This window comes from Vombatus ursinus, unplaced genomic scaffold, assembly GCF_900497805.2.
Source record: "Vombatus ursinus unplaced genomic scaffold, bare-nosed wombat genome assembly UNPS02014773.1, whole genome shotgun sequence".
NCBI lineage: Eukaryota > Metazoa > Chordata > Mammalia > Diprotodontia > Vombatidae > Vombatus > Vombatus ursinus.
Genome location: NW_020954551.1, coordinates 1,846,477 through 1,862,680, shown reverse-complemented (window position 1 = coordinate 1,862,680; position 16,204 = coordinate 1,846,477). Strand labels below are relative to the sequence as shown.

At 40.8% G+C, this 16,204-nt stretch overlaps 1 protein-coding gene across 1 annotated transcript in view; it reads left to right on the top strand.

Moving 5' to 3' along the window:
• The window catches only part of DPY19L1 (dpy-19 like C-mannosyltransferase 1), a 116,495-nt gene that overhangs the window by 65,545 nt on the left and 34,746 nt on the right, over nucleotides 1-16,204 (top strand). Inside the window, exons 8-11 of the mRNA XM_027863955.1 lie at nucleotides 5,263-5,354; nucleotides 9,910-10,009; nucleotides 14,219-14,296; nucleotides 15,316-15,402. Coding sequence (XP_027719756.1) covers nucleotides 5,263-5,354; nucleotides 9,910-10,009; nucleotides 14,219-14,296; nucleotides 15,316-15,402 — 357 coding nt within the window. The remainder of the gene's footprint in view (nucleotides 1-5,262; nucleotides 5,355-9,909; nucleotides 10,010-14,218; nucleotides 14,297-15,315; nucleotides 15,403-16,204) is intronic.

Genomic DNA, 16,204 nt, shown 5'->3' with positions numbered 1-16,204 from the left:
GGTTCTGAAGGGCTTTAAATGCCAAACAGGATTGCCTAGCTTTTTCTCCTTTTTATTCTTCTAGTTCTACATTCATTTTGATCTTTGTCCTAACAAAGATCACTCAGCTAATTGTACTGAGCTGATTTAGGAATGATTTTCACATCAATAACAAGTTGCTTACTGTCTGTTAAAAGATAATCGGTTTTGTTTTTGCAATATCACTCAATGATCTCCATGTCCAGCACCTTCTGATTCTTTTCTTAAATGAAGTGTTCATGTATAGGCATGAGGCTTGGGGCTTCTGTGGCTGTGTTCTCCATGTCTTTGACCTCTCTTTACTTACTCTTCCAAGCAATATTGTTCTTCATTTCCCCCATTCCCTCCTTTGCAATGAAATTACCGAGTATTGGAATAATTTGGAGGGTCTTTCTCTTCAACAACTGGTGTATAAACTAAAATTGTGGTCTTTTTGTAAATTTTTATCACAAGCACCACAATGCAAGCTGACCAAATATACCATTACATTTTATTTCTTGGTACATTTGAATGAATGATCAACCAATTTCTTTAATTTCCTCATTTGTCTCTCTAAGGGTGACCCGGGAGCCAGCCTTCCATTTAGCTGCAATGTCTTTCTGTCTTTAGGTTTCATTTATAGTGAGAGAGACGAGTAGTATAATTCAGTTACCCTTATGTTGAGGTTCTCAACCTTTTTTTGCATCGTGGTTATGGGTGGTCTGGTGAGGCCTTTGGATAGCCTTCAGAATGTTTTTAAAAGCATAAAATACATAGAATTACAAAGGAAGCCAATTAGATTGAAATACAGCTACTAACTATTTAAAAAAGTAAGTTCATGGACTCCAGGTTAAGAATCCTTGCAGTCTCATAACAATGTCATTGGACAAAGACCTCACATTTGAAGAAGCAATGGCTTGGTTAATGTTTTTAGACGACTTAGAAACTGTGATTCTAGGTATTCTCTGCCACTTTGTCTTTGCAGAAGGAGAAGGGGGCCACTGAGGAGTGAGGACTGTTTAATATTATTCATTGTTTCATTAGTTGTCATAGCCAAAGAGTTCCTCACTAAGTGGTCTGTCTCCTGATGGCAAGCCTCTCTGGATGGGGGCTGGTTGTCAGAAAGCAGGCTCGGTCTGTTATGGAGAGGGTACTTGGAGCCTTGCCCTCAGAGTAGAGCCTGCCAGGGCTTCTGCTTGCTGGCCTTTGGGAATCTGTAGTCACCCCCAGACTACAGTGAGGGGTCAAAGAAGGGCTTTGGGGAGGGCCAATTTTAATGGAAGTTATACATTAATTTTCAGATTTAAGGGAGGTCAGCACTTGATTATTTAGAATTAATCTTTTTCCGATTGTTTTTTCCATTCTTTCAATTGTAGCAGTATTTTCTTTGGGATAGATGAGTAAAGAAGGAATGAAGCTTGGATGAGTCAACTGGATGTTTGTTAGCTTCACTAACATAGACTCATAGAATCTCACAATTGGAAGTGACCTTATCAGAAGCCATCTAGTTCAGTTTTACCAAAACAAGGTTCCAGTCTAATGTACTTAATAAGTGGTGAACTGCTCTTTGTTTTAAGACTTTCAGTGAGCAAAGCCCACTACCTAAGGAACAGCACAGGCCAAATATGGACGATTCTCATCTGGAGAAATTGTCTCCTTGTCTTATTCCAAAGTCTGCTTCACTTCAACTTCCCTCTAGCGTTCCTAGCTCATCACTTCTATGACCAGACAGAGTAAGTCTAATCAGTCTGCCACATGACAGTGCTTCAAAGTCCTAAAGGTGTGTTTCTTTCTCTCTGCTCCCCCATCTTTTTTTTTTTAAGCTGAGCATCTCCAGCTCTCTTGACCAATCCTCATGTGCTACCTGCAGGCCCTTCACCATCCTTCGTACTCTCTTCTGGATGGACATATTCTAGATTATCAGTGTCTCTCCTCAAACGTGGCATTCCAAACTGTGTGCAAGAGGCCAAATGTAATCTGACCAGAGCGCAACTCCATTTCCTTCCTCCTGTTCACCATGTTTCTCCAAATGCAGCCTCAGATTGCATTAGCTTTTTTAGCTACCATAACCCAAGGTTAATTTGTTTTGATATTGTAGCTCAAATCTTTTTTTCAGATCTCACATCCCCTCTCTTATACTTGTGAAATTGATTATTTTGAACTCAAGTAGAAGACAGTAGTTATCACTATGATAATCCATCTTCTTTGATTCCTCAATGTTCTACCCTATCAAAGTCCTTTTGTATTTTGTCATCTAGCTTGTTAGCCAGTCTTTCTAGCTTTGTGTTATCTGAAAATCTGTTAAACGTGTTATCTGTGCATTTTGTCTAATTCACTGATAAAAATTCTAAACTGTTGAATTCCTAGAACAGATCCTTGGGGCACTCCACTGGAAATCTCTTTCCTAGCTTATACAGAACCATTAATGAGGACTCTTTGGGCCCAGCCACTCAGCCAGTTTTAAAGCCCTCAGCTTAATTATAAGTGTCCCACCATACAAGTCTCTGTCTTGTCCTCAAAATAGTATCAGAGATTAGGGGTTTTATCAAATTCTTGGCTAAAATCTAAGCCGGTGACAGATACTAGATAACTAGATATGTATATATTTGTATAGGTGTACGTGTGTTAATATACATATTATGTGTTAATATACATACACATACACATATATGATGTATGTAGTTATATAAATATGTATGTGTATATAGAGATGTATATATTTATATATGACATAAATATATATAATATAAATATATATAAATAAAGGTAAAGGGGTACCAGAGATGACATTCTATTCTCCAGGCTATTAATAAAAATGAACCATTTTGTTAAAATACAGAAACACTTTAGTGAAAAACAAAGTAGAAATTGGACCTGGAAAGGCAGAAAAACAAGACCACAGAGAAAAAGAAGAATCACAGAAAATCTGGAGCTAAGTAATAAAGATGCGGTTTATCCTGAAGAGAAGGGAGAAGGACAGTCTGAGAGGGGAGTGACTGCGTGAACTCCAGGGAATGCTGATGTGGAGCCACCTGCACATGCTGACAGGTGAGGGCTCAGCCGGCAGGGTCAGGGAAGAGGTGAAGAGTCGGGGCTGGGATGTTCTGCATCGAGGAAGTTATTTCCTGAACTGACATTAGCAAGAGGGGTCTGCTCCCTTTCAGGGACGTGTATCGAGGATGTGTGTGATAAAGAACCTCCCATGACTCGTCAGGCCTGGGGACTACCTTTGGTGCCCTGCAAAGGCCACTTATATAGAGATAGATAATGCTATGTATAGATGTGAGGCTATAGATACATAAATATCTCTCATATATGTGTGTATGGACATGTACATATGGGTATATAAATATATGTATATAGCATTGCTTTCTAATCTAGTAACTATCAAAAAGGAAATTACATTTGTCTGGCAAACGTAATTTCCCCTTCATGAAGCCATCCAGGTGTTTTGTGATCCTGACTTTCCATTCTAGATGATTAGTAACCATCCCCTTAATAATAAATCTGAGAATATTGGGTAGAAATTCAAATTAAAGCCACTAGCATGGTTTTTAGGTATGATTCTATTCTATCTTAAAAACAATTGGGACAGCATTCCCCCTTTGTCTTAGAAACCCCTGTTAGGTACGTTCCCTCTCTGGCTAAGAGCCTGCCATTCCTATATTTTAAGTTGTTCTCTAGAATCCAAAATGAATTCTTAGAAACCATCGTGTTAACCAGCTGCTGTTTACTTACCACACCTTCCTGAAGTCCTTGCCTTTGCTTGATAGGAGTGGTGAAAATACTCTCTGCGGCCCTGATTTCTGTAGCTTCATAATTCTGAGCAGTGCTTCTAGGACCCTTTCTGGCAGCGGTGGCCTTTGCGGGGCACCAAAGGTAGCAGGTTGTCCCCAGTCCTGATGAGTCGTAGGAGGTTCTTTATCACACACATCCTCGATACATGTCCCTGAAAGGTAGCGGATCCTTCTTGTTAATGTCAGCTCAGGAAATAACTGCCTCGATGGAGAACGTCCCAGCCCCGACTCTTCACCTCTTCCCTGACCCTGCCGGCTGAGCCCTCACCTGCCAGCATGTGCGGGTGGCTCCACATCAGCATTCCCTGGAGTTCACGCAGTCCCTTCCCTCTCAGACTGTCTTTCTCCCTTCTCTTCAGGATAAACCTCATCTTTATTACTTAGCTCCAGATGAGAAAATCTGGGTTCTTCTTTTTCTCTGTGGTCTTGTTTTTCTGCCCTCCAGATTCCCTTTGGCCTTTCTAGGTCCTATTTCTTTTTTGCTTTTACACTGAAGCCTTTCTATATTGTAACGAAAAGGTTCATTTTTCTTGATAACCTGCATAATGGAATGCCATCCCTTTATCCTCTCTTGTGGAAGAGTACAAGTTTTACAGAACAAAATCCTTTTATGAAGATTTTTTCTGTGAAGTTTGGATTCAGTCAAGGTCCACATGTAGCCTCAAGGCCACAGGTTCCCCACCCCTGGCCTAGGACTTTGAACAGGGATGACTTATTTTGCTGTAGAAAACCCAATAATCTCAAACTCTTTGTGGCTCACTACAAACTTTTCTCTGCTCTCCTTACATGCTGGAAGTGAATCTCTCTATCCTTTTGTCTTTCTTGCTAGTGGCTGTTGGGGCCAGCTCCCTTTTAGAATCGCCATGGCCAGCTGCCTGTGACAATGTGGGAGGGGGGATGTCCTTCAACTCAGGAATTCTCACTTCCCTTCCTTAGCAGCCTGACAGATAGACTGTTTCCTTGTCATTTAAAATTGAATGGGCAAAAAAAGATGAAATTAATGGCCTAAAATGAGGTCTAGAAAATTACCTGTAGGTTTCTTTTGTCCCTATTCTCCACTCCCACAGACCATAATTTCTGATAGCTAAGTCTAAAATTCAAGTGAGAGAAGACATAACAAAAGAGCTCATTTAAAAGGCCGTTTCATACGGAAGACTTTAAATTTCACTATAAAGCTTTCCTAGCAGGGGAACGTTGGTCTTTATTTTTAGCACATATGCTAAAAGCTTACTTTCTGTTCTTAATGTCAGGATTCCATATAAGGCTTTGAGACCTATATAGTGGTATCATTTATAATTTCAGTAATGCCATTTGGGAGAAAAAGTAAAAAACTTCTTTTGTGACTTATGTAAATAATTCATAAATAACACTCCTGTTTGATTTGTATCCATGATTAGCCATTTTCACTGAGCACCTATTACCATCTAGAAAGTTTACTACATGGTCCTAAGTGCATTTTTATTTTCAGTGTACACGCGTGATGTGGACCCCGCCTCTCCGTGAAAGTTTCTCATACCCATTCCTTGTACTTCAGATGTTGCTTGTGACTCATATTCTCAGGTAATGTTGATTTATCCTTGATTGTTTGCATTGACTAATTTAAAATTATATTTATTAAGCATGTGTGAGAAATCAGATTCTTTTTGTCTGTATTCCTTCATTTATTAAGCATTTATTAGACACCTTTGGGACTCTATTAGATCCTGGACATAGAAAGAAAAAAACAAAATAGTCTGTGCCCTTAAGGAGCTTACTCTCTACTATGCTACCATAGCATGCACAGAAAGAAGTCAATGAAAAGCCACATACAAGGTAATTTTGGTGGCAGATGGGAATAGGACCAATGACTAGGTTTCAGGAAAGACCTTAGGGGAAGGTTCTTTAAGGCAAGCCTGTGAGAGCTGGAGGTGAAAAGGGAAAGCATTGCAAGCAAGGGGGACAGCTGGTACCATGGCATGGAATTGGGGGCAGGATTTGTATGTGGGGAACAGCAGCTTGACCCTTCTGAAACATAGAGGTGGTGCAGTGGGAGATAAATGGGGAAGGGTGAGCTGGCATCAGTTTATGAGGGGCTTCAAAAGTCAGAGAGAAGAGTGTGTGGTTTTATCCTAAAAGCAATAGGGATTCACTGAAGCTTCTTGAGGGACAAGATGGAGGCAGTCAGATTTAAGAATATCCCTTTGGCAGTTGTGTAGAGGATGTTTTTGCAAAGGGAAATCTGGCTACAGGAAGACCAATTTATAAAGCTATTTATTTTTGAACTAAATTTATTTTTGAACTCAATTGAATACTTCAGATGGGGCGTAATGACAGCCTCGACAAGGGTAATTGGCTGTGGGAAAGAGGCAGATATAAATATGTAGAAGTAGAATTGTGAGGCCTGGCAATTGAATGGAGGTGGGCAGTGATGGAGAGAGAAGTGTCTCTGGGCTCTTGGGAAGGATTATTCTGGACCTTGAGTGAAGGAGCGGAATTAGAAGAAGGTTGGACTTAGAGAGGTGATGAGTTTTGTTATGTTTATTTGACATCCCTGTAGTCATCTGGTAAGAGACGTCAAATAGGAAATTGGTGACATGGAACGTGAGCTCAGGAGAAAGACGAGGCCTGGAGAGAGAGGAGGATTTGGGAATTGTATGCTTAAAGACGATAATTAAACCCATGCCGGCTGCCTTCTACTACTGATGAGTTCCTCCCGGGGCCTCCAATTTGGGGAGGGGCCCAGGCTGGTTGACCTTCATTCCCCTCCAGTCTGTGATTCTGACTTTCCAGACTTTGCTACCATGCCTCAACTAGTTTTCTCCTAGAAGCTTTCCTTGTTGCCTGTAGCCTTCTCATCCCCGAACACCCCTCCACAGCGCCGGCCCCTTATTCCATTGGTGAGCTCCTCCTGAGATGTCTAGTAGTGTCAGTCAGGTAAAGTAGGATTGCCTTCAGGCAACGAGAACCCGACTGAGATATATGTCGAAGTCATCTGGAAGGGAGTGAGAGGTTGGGTTGGAGATTATGACCGAGCCAGGCACTGGACATATATTGAGAACAGTCAGAGAACGTCCAGGCAGCTTTTAGATAATTGCTCCCAAAATCTGGACTGGGTGATAAACTTGGATCGCATGGACCTCCAAGGAAGAGAGGTTGGTGGCAGTAATAAGAGACGGAAATGGCGATAGTGAGCAGGGGTATTCTGGCTCCTCCACCACAGGCACTGAGTTGGGAGATCTGAGAGAAAACGTCCCCAGGACTAGCAATGGCGGCTGGGGGTGCAGTGCTGTCGAGAAGGAACGCCATATCCGTGAGTTTCAGAAGACAGAAGGAGCCAAAGAGGAAGTGGTAGAGGTTGAGGAAGCTTGTTAATTATGATGTAGTGTAGCAGAGAGCCTGGTGGCAGCGGCTGGCACCTCTGGAGTGAGGTGGCAGTGGGGATAGCAGTGAGGGGTAAACAGCTGGAGTTTGTCTTCATCAATTGGGGGTTCACCATTCCAGGGCTGCAGAAGGGGAGTGCTTTCTGCCGATCTGTTTCCGTGAGTGCACCATGCATCTCCTCCTGTGCCTCATCACCTGGTCCTTTGGACTCCTGTCTGTTTCATTCATTTGGCTTTGAACATGTGCTTCTTCACATTTATTTGTTTATATATACACATCCAGCCTCTTCATCCAAATGGCAATTGAGGGCAGAAACTGAGTCTTACACCTCTTTTTGTCACGTGCAATTGGTTGACAATTTTTTGGGATGATTTACAACAAAATGTTGCCTTCGGGGCTCTCTTCCAATAAGATACCATCTAAAGTCTCACTTCCTACAGGAAGCCTTTCCCAATCCCTCTTAATTCTAGTGCCTTCTCACTGTTGGTTCCCTTTTATCCTATACATAGCTTGTTTGTACACAGTTGTCTCCCCGATTAGATTGAGTTCTTGATGGCAGAGGCATCTTTTTTGCCTTTCTTTGTATCCTCAGCACTTAACACAGTGCCTGGCACAAAGTAAGTGCTTAATGAATGTTTATGGGTTAATAGACATCTGTATGTCAAAATCACTCAAGATTTCTTAAAGATAATTTCTTAAATTTAATTTAAGATAAATTTAAAGATAATTTCTTAAATTTCTTAAAAGATGAGTGAATTAAAATAATTTGTTAAATATTTATTGAGTGTCAAATATTATGTTAAGCATAGGAGATACAAATAGAAAAAGCAAAAGAGTCCCTGCTCTCAGGAAGCTTACACTATTCCTAGGGGAGAACAAGACCTATATGAAAATCCACCTGCAGGTGGATGGCAAGGCCAATTTTACACCCGTACGTCTGATGGCAGGATCCAGAGTGCCTCGTGGCAGGCTGTGTGGTAAGTCCTGCTGGCCTTTCATCTGACCAAAGGGATTAGAGTCAGTGACTCCCCACTCTTCCAAGAGGTGTGAGCTGCCGTGGAGCCGTGCAGTGTCTATCAGCATCACCTGACTTGTAAGAACAAGTCTCCGCTGGCGTTGGGTCCAATTTAGAATCTAAGTTGAGGGCTGTCTGTGGATGGTGAGGTCCTCCAGATCCTCCTGTGTGCAGACAGCATTTTATGGATTGCATTTGAAGCCGAGAACATTCACCTAGAAGAGATCCCTAACTGCTCAAAAAGGTGTGGTCTGTCCCCTCACCCAGGAAAAGCCAAGTAGGTGAAAAATATTCATTGCCAAGATTATGATGTAGAGTTGGCTGAACAGCCTATTGAGTTTGTCCATCAGTATGTTTATCTAGGGTAGACATATACATGGATGAGTTGAGCCCACAATTAAACAGGAAGAGAAAAATGGGCTAGATTGCTGTTAAGAGCTTGCAAAGTTCCTTTAATGACTCCAAACTTCTCCCAGAAATACAGAACCATCTTTTAAATACTATTATTTTGCTCATGTTATTTTCTGTCTAGGAGACACAGAACAAAGCAGTCTCTGGAGAACTGAAAATTAATATCTCACAAGGGGCAATGGAAAGGTGTGTGTTAAGTGTTAGCAGGTTGCAACATAAGATTAATGAGGAATATCAAAGAGTAGGAGTAAAGGATATAGGCAAGAAAATGTATAATAGAATAAGAAGATGGACTGGTCATGTTGTAAGGATTAGGGATGAGAGGTAAACTGCCCGAGTGTTCCACTAGTCTCTTCTCAGTATCAGGAGAAAGTCAGAAGTCCTCCAATACGTTGGGCGGATCCCCTTTGAGGAATTTGTCAGAGGATACTATGAACATCCTTGTCCATAGGATGGACAGTCATGGATAAGTTGTAACATTTGGAGTATCCAAATCTGTAAGACCACAGGACCATTTGAATATTTGAGATAGTAAATCTAGTAAAATATGAAATAATTCATTTATATTTCACCTTCTTAAAATAGTCCAATTTCTTTTATTATGTTACTGGGAATTATAATTGGATAATTCATAATCACGGACAGCTAGGTGGTGCAGTGGATAGAGCACGGGGCCGGGAGTTCAAATCTGGCCTCATACACTTTGCAGCTGTGTGACCCTGGGCAAGTCACTTAACCTTGTTTGCTTCAGTTTCCTCATCTGTAAAATGATCTGGAGAAGGAAGTGACAAATCACTGCAGTATCTTTGCCAAGAAAATTCCAGATGGAGTCACGAAGAGTCAGACATGACTGAAATGACCAAACAGCAAAGGTGGTGAAGTGGATAAAGGGCTGGGCCTGGAGCCAGGAAGGCTCGTCTTCCTGAGTTCAAATGTAGCCTCAGACACTTACTACCTGTGTGACCCTGGGCACTTAACCTCTGTTTGCCTCAGTTTCCATATCTGTAAAATGAACTAGAAAAGGAGATGGCGAACCACTCCGGTATCTCTGCCGAGAAAACTTCAAATAGGGTCCTGGAGAGTTGGACACAACTGAAACGACCGAACAGCATCAACAGCAAAGTTCCTAATTGCACTTGTATTCCATTAATGCATCCAGTTCAAAATGTGACTGGCTAAAAGGGTTTTTTGGGCTTTTTGTTTTTGCTTTGTGGTTTGTTTTTTTTTGGGGGGGGGGGTGCAAGGGAGTTGATTCTTTCTGCTTTTGCAATAATCTGGATCGATGTGTTTTGTAATTAAACTTACTTAAATGCATTTTATCTTTTCTAGGGCTACAAATGTCTATAGAGGAAGCTTGATTGCACTCTGCATTTCAAATGTCTTTTTCATGCTTCCTTGGCAGTTTGCTCAGTTTGTCCTTCTCACTCAGGTATGCAGATTTAAAAAAATCACAGATTGTCTGCATTTGTTTGGCTTTGTCATCTTAGTTATCATAAATTACAGTTTAATTTTTCATGATCTAGATACTAAAAAAAAAAATCAGACCATACTTTGAGACTCAGATGGCTAATAATCTGTCATTTCATTGGACAAGATGGTTTCTAAGGCTCCTGCCTGTTCCGAGTCTGAGCTGGTGTGGGTTTTCCTCCAGCGGTGGAATTCACAGCCCTCCCCAGCTTCTCCCCTGGAGTTCTTTTTGTCCCTGCCCTTCCCTCAGTCTTCCATGGAGGACATGCCCAACAGGCAGGTTCCTTCGAAGGTTTCGAGGATGGCAACGTAGCATTTCTGCTCTCTGTCTCGTCGTAGTTTCTCATTCTTACCACATGATTGGCTTGCTTTGCTGGTCAGAGTCATCTGATCCTGGGGCATCATTCTTGGGAATATTCTGCAGCTATCCTACATCTGCCCTGTATCTTTCTGTTGTCCTTACAGTCACTTTGACCCCTCTGACATCATGGTGTTGCATGATTAGCTGCTGTAGAGCAAGATGGGAAGAGCGGCCTTCATCACATGCATTTTTTAAGAGTAAACAGCTGGGAATTGTTGAGAGCCTTGCACAGTTTCCCAAATGGCTGCACAGCCATCTGCATGTTCTGTTTAATTGGGGCCCACCATACTTGGTCCAGACCCAGTATTCAGGGACTTACCATTTCACTGCATGTCAGTGTCTGACCAAATTTTTTTTTTTAGTCCTTAAGCTTTTTTTCCAGGGTTGACTAATTGCTTTCATTTTACTATGGGTTTTATTGACAAGATTTTGTAGAGGCTAGTTCATTTAACAGACTATCAGCACATGGCATGTATCTAGGAAATATTTTTGGGATAAATACTATTTAGACCTAAAATGCTCTAACCTGGCTAGTTCTTTCTCCAGAAGCCAGTGGACTCACTCACTTAGGCAGTGTGGTTTATACAGTGCAGAGAATACTTGATTTGAAGTTAGTGAACTTGTGCCCTGACTTGACTACTTACTATCGCTGTCCCCCTGACCAGGTCATTTACTCTTATTGAGCCTCAGTTTCTTCCTGTGTAAAATGGGGATTACTTATTTAATTTATCATCTGATGTACTAGGCAATGTGCTGATTATGTCCTCTACAAATCTGTGTCATTTAATCTTACCTGGGCCGTCACTGCATCACGGCAGTCATTCTGCCTCTATATGATGGGTTTGTTGTCCATTTTCCACAGCAGCTTCTCAGTTCCTCCAGTCATCTCTGCTGAGGACCTTGCCTCATACCTCCTTGAAAAGGCCATCTATTGTATGTCCTTCTTCTCCTTCCTCCTCAGCTCGTGTCACATCATCTCCCACTCTCTCTTTCACTCCAGCTTGGGATGCAGAGGTGGCCCTTCTCCTCGCCAAGGACAACTCCTCGATAGGCATCCTTGATCCCATCGCATCTTTTCCAACGAATCACCTTCATTATCATCCTTACTTTCTTATCTTCAGTCTCTCCCTCTCCACTGGCTCTGTTTGTGCTGCCTCCAAATGCCCTTGTCTCTTTCCTCCTTTACAAGCATCCTCGTTTGATCTGACCCCCTCTGCTGGCTCCCCTATTACATCTCTCTTTCCCTTCTTCACTGAATTCCTTGAGAAATCTGCCCAGACTCACTGCCTCCACTTCTCTCGTCTCACTTCTTGACTCTGTATTTTGGCCTCAAACCTCATAACTCAACTGAAATTTCCCGCTGCAGAATTACCAGTGATACCTTAATTGCCGAATTTAATTGCCATTTCTCAGTCCTCATCCTTCTTGACCTTTCTGCAGCCTCAGACCCTGTTGATTCTCTCCTCCTTGAGGTTTTTGTGCCATTGCTCTGGCCTGGTTCTCCTTCCTCCCTGGCACTGTCCTGGGTCCTCTTCTCCTTTGCATTTTTACTGAGGCTGCTTAACCTTTTTTGTCTAATGAACTCCTTTGGCAATCTGAGGGGGGCCATGAGCCCCTTCTCACAATAAGTCTTTTAAATGTACAAAATACATAGGATGACAAAGAAAACCAAAGATTAGTGAAAATAAAGATTAAATTTTTTTTTTCCTATCCAAATTCCTAGACTCTTTGGGGTCTGTGGACTCCAGGTTGAGAAGTCCTGTTCTGTCTCACTTACTGATCTCATCGGTCTCCCTGGATTTAATTATCATCTCTATGCAGGGATTGCCAGACCTTTATATCTACCCTCCATCTCTCCTGAGCTCCAGTTGCAGACCATCAACTACCGTTTTGGACACTTTGAACTAGTCGTCTCATAGGCATCTCAAATTCAGCATACCCCAAACCGAACACATTATCTTTTCCCTCAAACTCTCCCCTCTTCCAAACATTCTTATTACTATTGAGGTCACCAGCATTCTCACAGGCCCCAAGACTCACAACCTCGCTATATCATGCTTGAGCCTCCATTCTCACTCACCCCACATAGCCAAATCTTGTAATTTCTATCTTTAATATGTGGCCCCTTCTCTCCACTCAGTTACTGCCTCTCTTGGTCTGTTGTAATAGACTTTTCAGTGGTCAGTTGTTGATAAATATTTATTCAGTGCCTGCTGTGTGCCTGCTGTGCTAAGGGCTGGGAATACAAATGAGAATAAGAAAAGAAAGTCCTTTCCCCCTTCAGGGGGCTTACAATCTAATGAGGAAAGACAACAAGCAGAAGAAAATGGGCCTGGTCTGGTAGAGAATTCAACAAGTTCCAGACAGGGCGGCCTATGGGAGAGGAGATGTACTTCATGTTTCTCTTCTCTCTAAACTAACTTCTGTTCAGCTGTCACAGGGATTTTCCTTAAGCCTGGGTACAACTATGTCACTATACAACTATGAAGTCCTTCATTAGGTGTTGACTTTGTCCTGCCACTAGCCTTCAGTGACTCCGGAAGAGAAAGTGAGGCTGATGACGTTGTGCAGCTCTGCCTCACCCTGTGGTCCTCTTCAAAAACCAAAGGACGAACAATGTCAACAAAGCCCTTTAAGGGAACCTGGCCCCTTCCTGTCTCTTCATTCTGCTTCATCTAGGAGCGTTGACCCACTTGCTATTCCCCCGTCTCCCATCTTCGTGTCTTTGCCCTGGCCTTGACCTGTTTCTGTAACGCTATCCCTCCCCGCTTCCCCCTCTTGTTTCCCTGGCATCCTTCAGGGCTCAGCTTAATCCCCACCTTCTGCAGGAGGCCTTTCCTGGGCTTTCTAGCTGCTGGTGCTTTTTGTCTAACATGAAAACTTCCATCAACTCTGTATGTATCTTGTATGTTCCTACCCAGTTTGATATTTATAGAATGTGAGTTCTTTGAGGGTAGGGCTACATATTACATATATACACTATAGATAGATAGATGTATATATGTGGTGGGGAGTTTTAGTTTTTATTTTTTGCTTATTTTTAGCTTTTCTTTGTACCTCCTGCACTTAGCGTAGTGCTTGGTATACGGTAAAGACTTACTAGAGTTTTGTTAATCGACTTGTTAACAGTGTTACTGGCTAGGTACTGGGGTTACAAAGATGAAAAACGACATAGCCCCACCCTAGAGGAGTGTGCTATTTACCGAGTGGGATGCACTATAGTCATGAGAGGATCTACGAGATAGAATGTGATGACAGTGAAGGACAGAGCTGGAAGAGACATTCAAGGAAGATCTGAGAGAGCTGAGTACAGGGAAGCCATCCTGGAGGTGGCAGCTGAGCCTTGAAGGAGGACTTTAAGAGGCAAAAGGCCCCTTCCTCCTTCTCTTTGCCTGTCAGAGACACCTTGCTAGGTCATTGTGAGTGTGAGAGGAGGTAATGGATTCAACATGGCTTGTGACACAAAGCTTTCTATCAGGGTGACCTGTTGTTTGTATTAAATATAAGCATCTTCCAACAGTATAAAGCTAAGCTTTCTTTCATCTTGCTTTGCTTTTGAAACGTTTAATGATCACTACATGAGGCAGGGCTATTAAACAATGCCAATTTTCATTTCCCTTTCCTTTTTTCAATTTTTAACCTCTAAATACAAAATAGTTTTATTAATGCTAACATGCTAAGAAATATTTCAGTATATTACATTTTCTGTTTTAAATTAGTGGTAACCTCCTTTGCAGAAGAAATATACTTTAAAAATTATGTGCACAATTTTGCTTGTAACCATTTAAATATATTTCTTTTTAATTTCAGATAGCATCATTATTTGCTGTATATGTTGTGGGTTACATTGATTTATGTAAATTAAAGAAGATCATTCGCATCCACATGGTAACGTTTACTTTCTTTTAAAAAATAAAATTATCTTAGTGCTAAAGCAAACTCTTAAGATTCAAGCTTAATTGTCTTTTTATGTATTTTAGCAAACCATGAATAAAGTAATTATTTACAGCATTATTGTATAACATGGACAGTTTTTATTTCAAAGCAGTGTTGTATTAGGTGGCTGCTCTTTTAAATAGGCTGACCAAAGGAACTTACTACATTGAGTACATTACGTAACTGATTTATTCATTGCTTTATACATTCTCAGTAGATGTAGTAGTAATTAAGGAGAGGAGGGAAATGGAAAACTGTTACCTATAAATTTTGAAAAACATAAAATCAAATGCAGTTGAGTCTTATCTCCCCAGTTCCTTTTTTTGTTCTCACTATTTTGATTGTGCTAACTTCCCACATTACCAGGATACTTTTTCTGTAAGAGCTAAGGGCTCTGTTAAACATGTCGCCGTTCCCTTAACCACCTCTCCCTTTAGCTACTGCTTTCCCCGTGCAATCTCAGCTAAGGTTAAGCTCATACCAAGTATAAGCTAAAATCATAAATGAGGCTAGATGCCAAATTGGTATTCCTCGAATGCACTAGATTCTCAAGCACAGGCGAAATGGAAATGAGCATCTGTAATTGAATCCATTAGTTTTCTCTCTCTCTCTTTTTTTTTTCATCTTCTACTCTCATTTCATGGAGTTCCCTGGCAGGTGCTAGTCCTTTACCTGTTTTCCTTTTTATGTACTGGGTGTTTTAGTTATTGTTGAAATTCATTAGACTAAGCTGTAATATAATTTAAAATTATCATAAAGTTGAATTAATAAATAGTTTACGTATCTTTGTATAGCTACATACACATGGCATTTAATCTTAGATTTTAACTATTACTTTTGACCAAAAAAATGTGTTGATATCCCATGCAAATGTATCCAATATTACTCATAAATTTAATTAATGAAAAAATATTTTGAGATTATCACTTCTGTTTTATGTATATTAATTTTATTTCCTTCCCTTTTTCCAGATCTCTCTTGCACTTTGTTTTATTTTGATGTTTGGAAACTCGATGTTACTAACTTCTTACTATGCCTCCTCTTTGGTTATTATCTGGGTAAGTATTTCTTAGGCACATGCTGTTTTTTTTTTTTTTTAATCTCATCTGACAGTACAATTACTGATTATCACTAACTTAAGATCATTTGGTCTTTTGAGCCTTACTAACAAGGCAAGGGGTTCCTTTGCCAAGAGTTTCACTGGCATTATTTTTATTTTGCCCAGACTTGTCACTTCATCAATGTTTGAAACTCTTCCCCACAGATTCAGATAGGCAACTTGACTGTAGCTTACACTTGTTTTTTAGTTTTAAATAATATTTTATTTTTCCCCAATTACATGTAAAAACAATTTTTAACATTTTTTTAAAAAATTTTGAGTTCCAAGTTCTGTCCCTTGCTCTTTTATCTTTACTCTCTGTGACAGTAGGTAATCTAATATAAGTTATACATGTGCAATCAGGTAAAACATTTCCATTGTCATTCTGTACAAGAAAACTCAAATAAAAAAAGAAAGAAAAAGTGAAAAATAATCCTCTTCAGTCTGTGTTCAGACAACATCGATTCTTTCTCTGAAGGCAGATAGAATTTTTCATGAGGCCTTGAGAATTGTCTTAGATCATTGTATTGCTGAGAATAGCTAAGTCATTTACAGTTGTTCATCATACGATATTGCTGTAACTGTGTGCAACATTCTCCTGGTTCTGCTTACTTTACTTTGCATCAGCCCATGCAAGTCTTTCTAGGTTTTTCTGAAATTATCAAGCTCACCATTTCTTATAGTACGATAGTACTCCAGCACAAGCACATACCACACCTTGTTCAGTCATTCCTCAATTGATGGGCATCCCCTCAACTTCT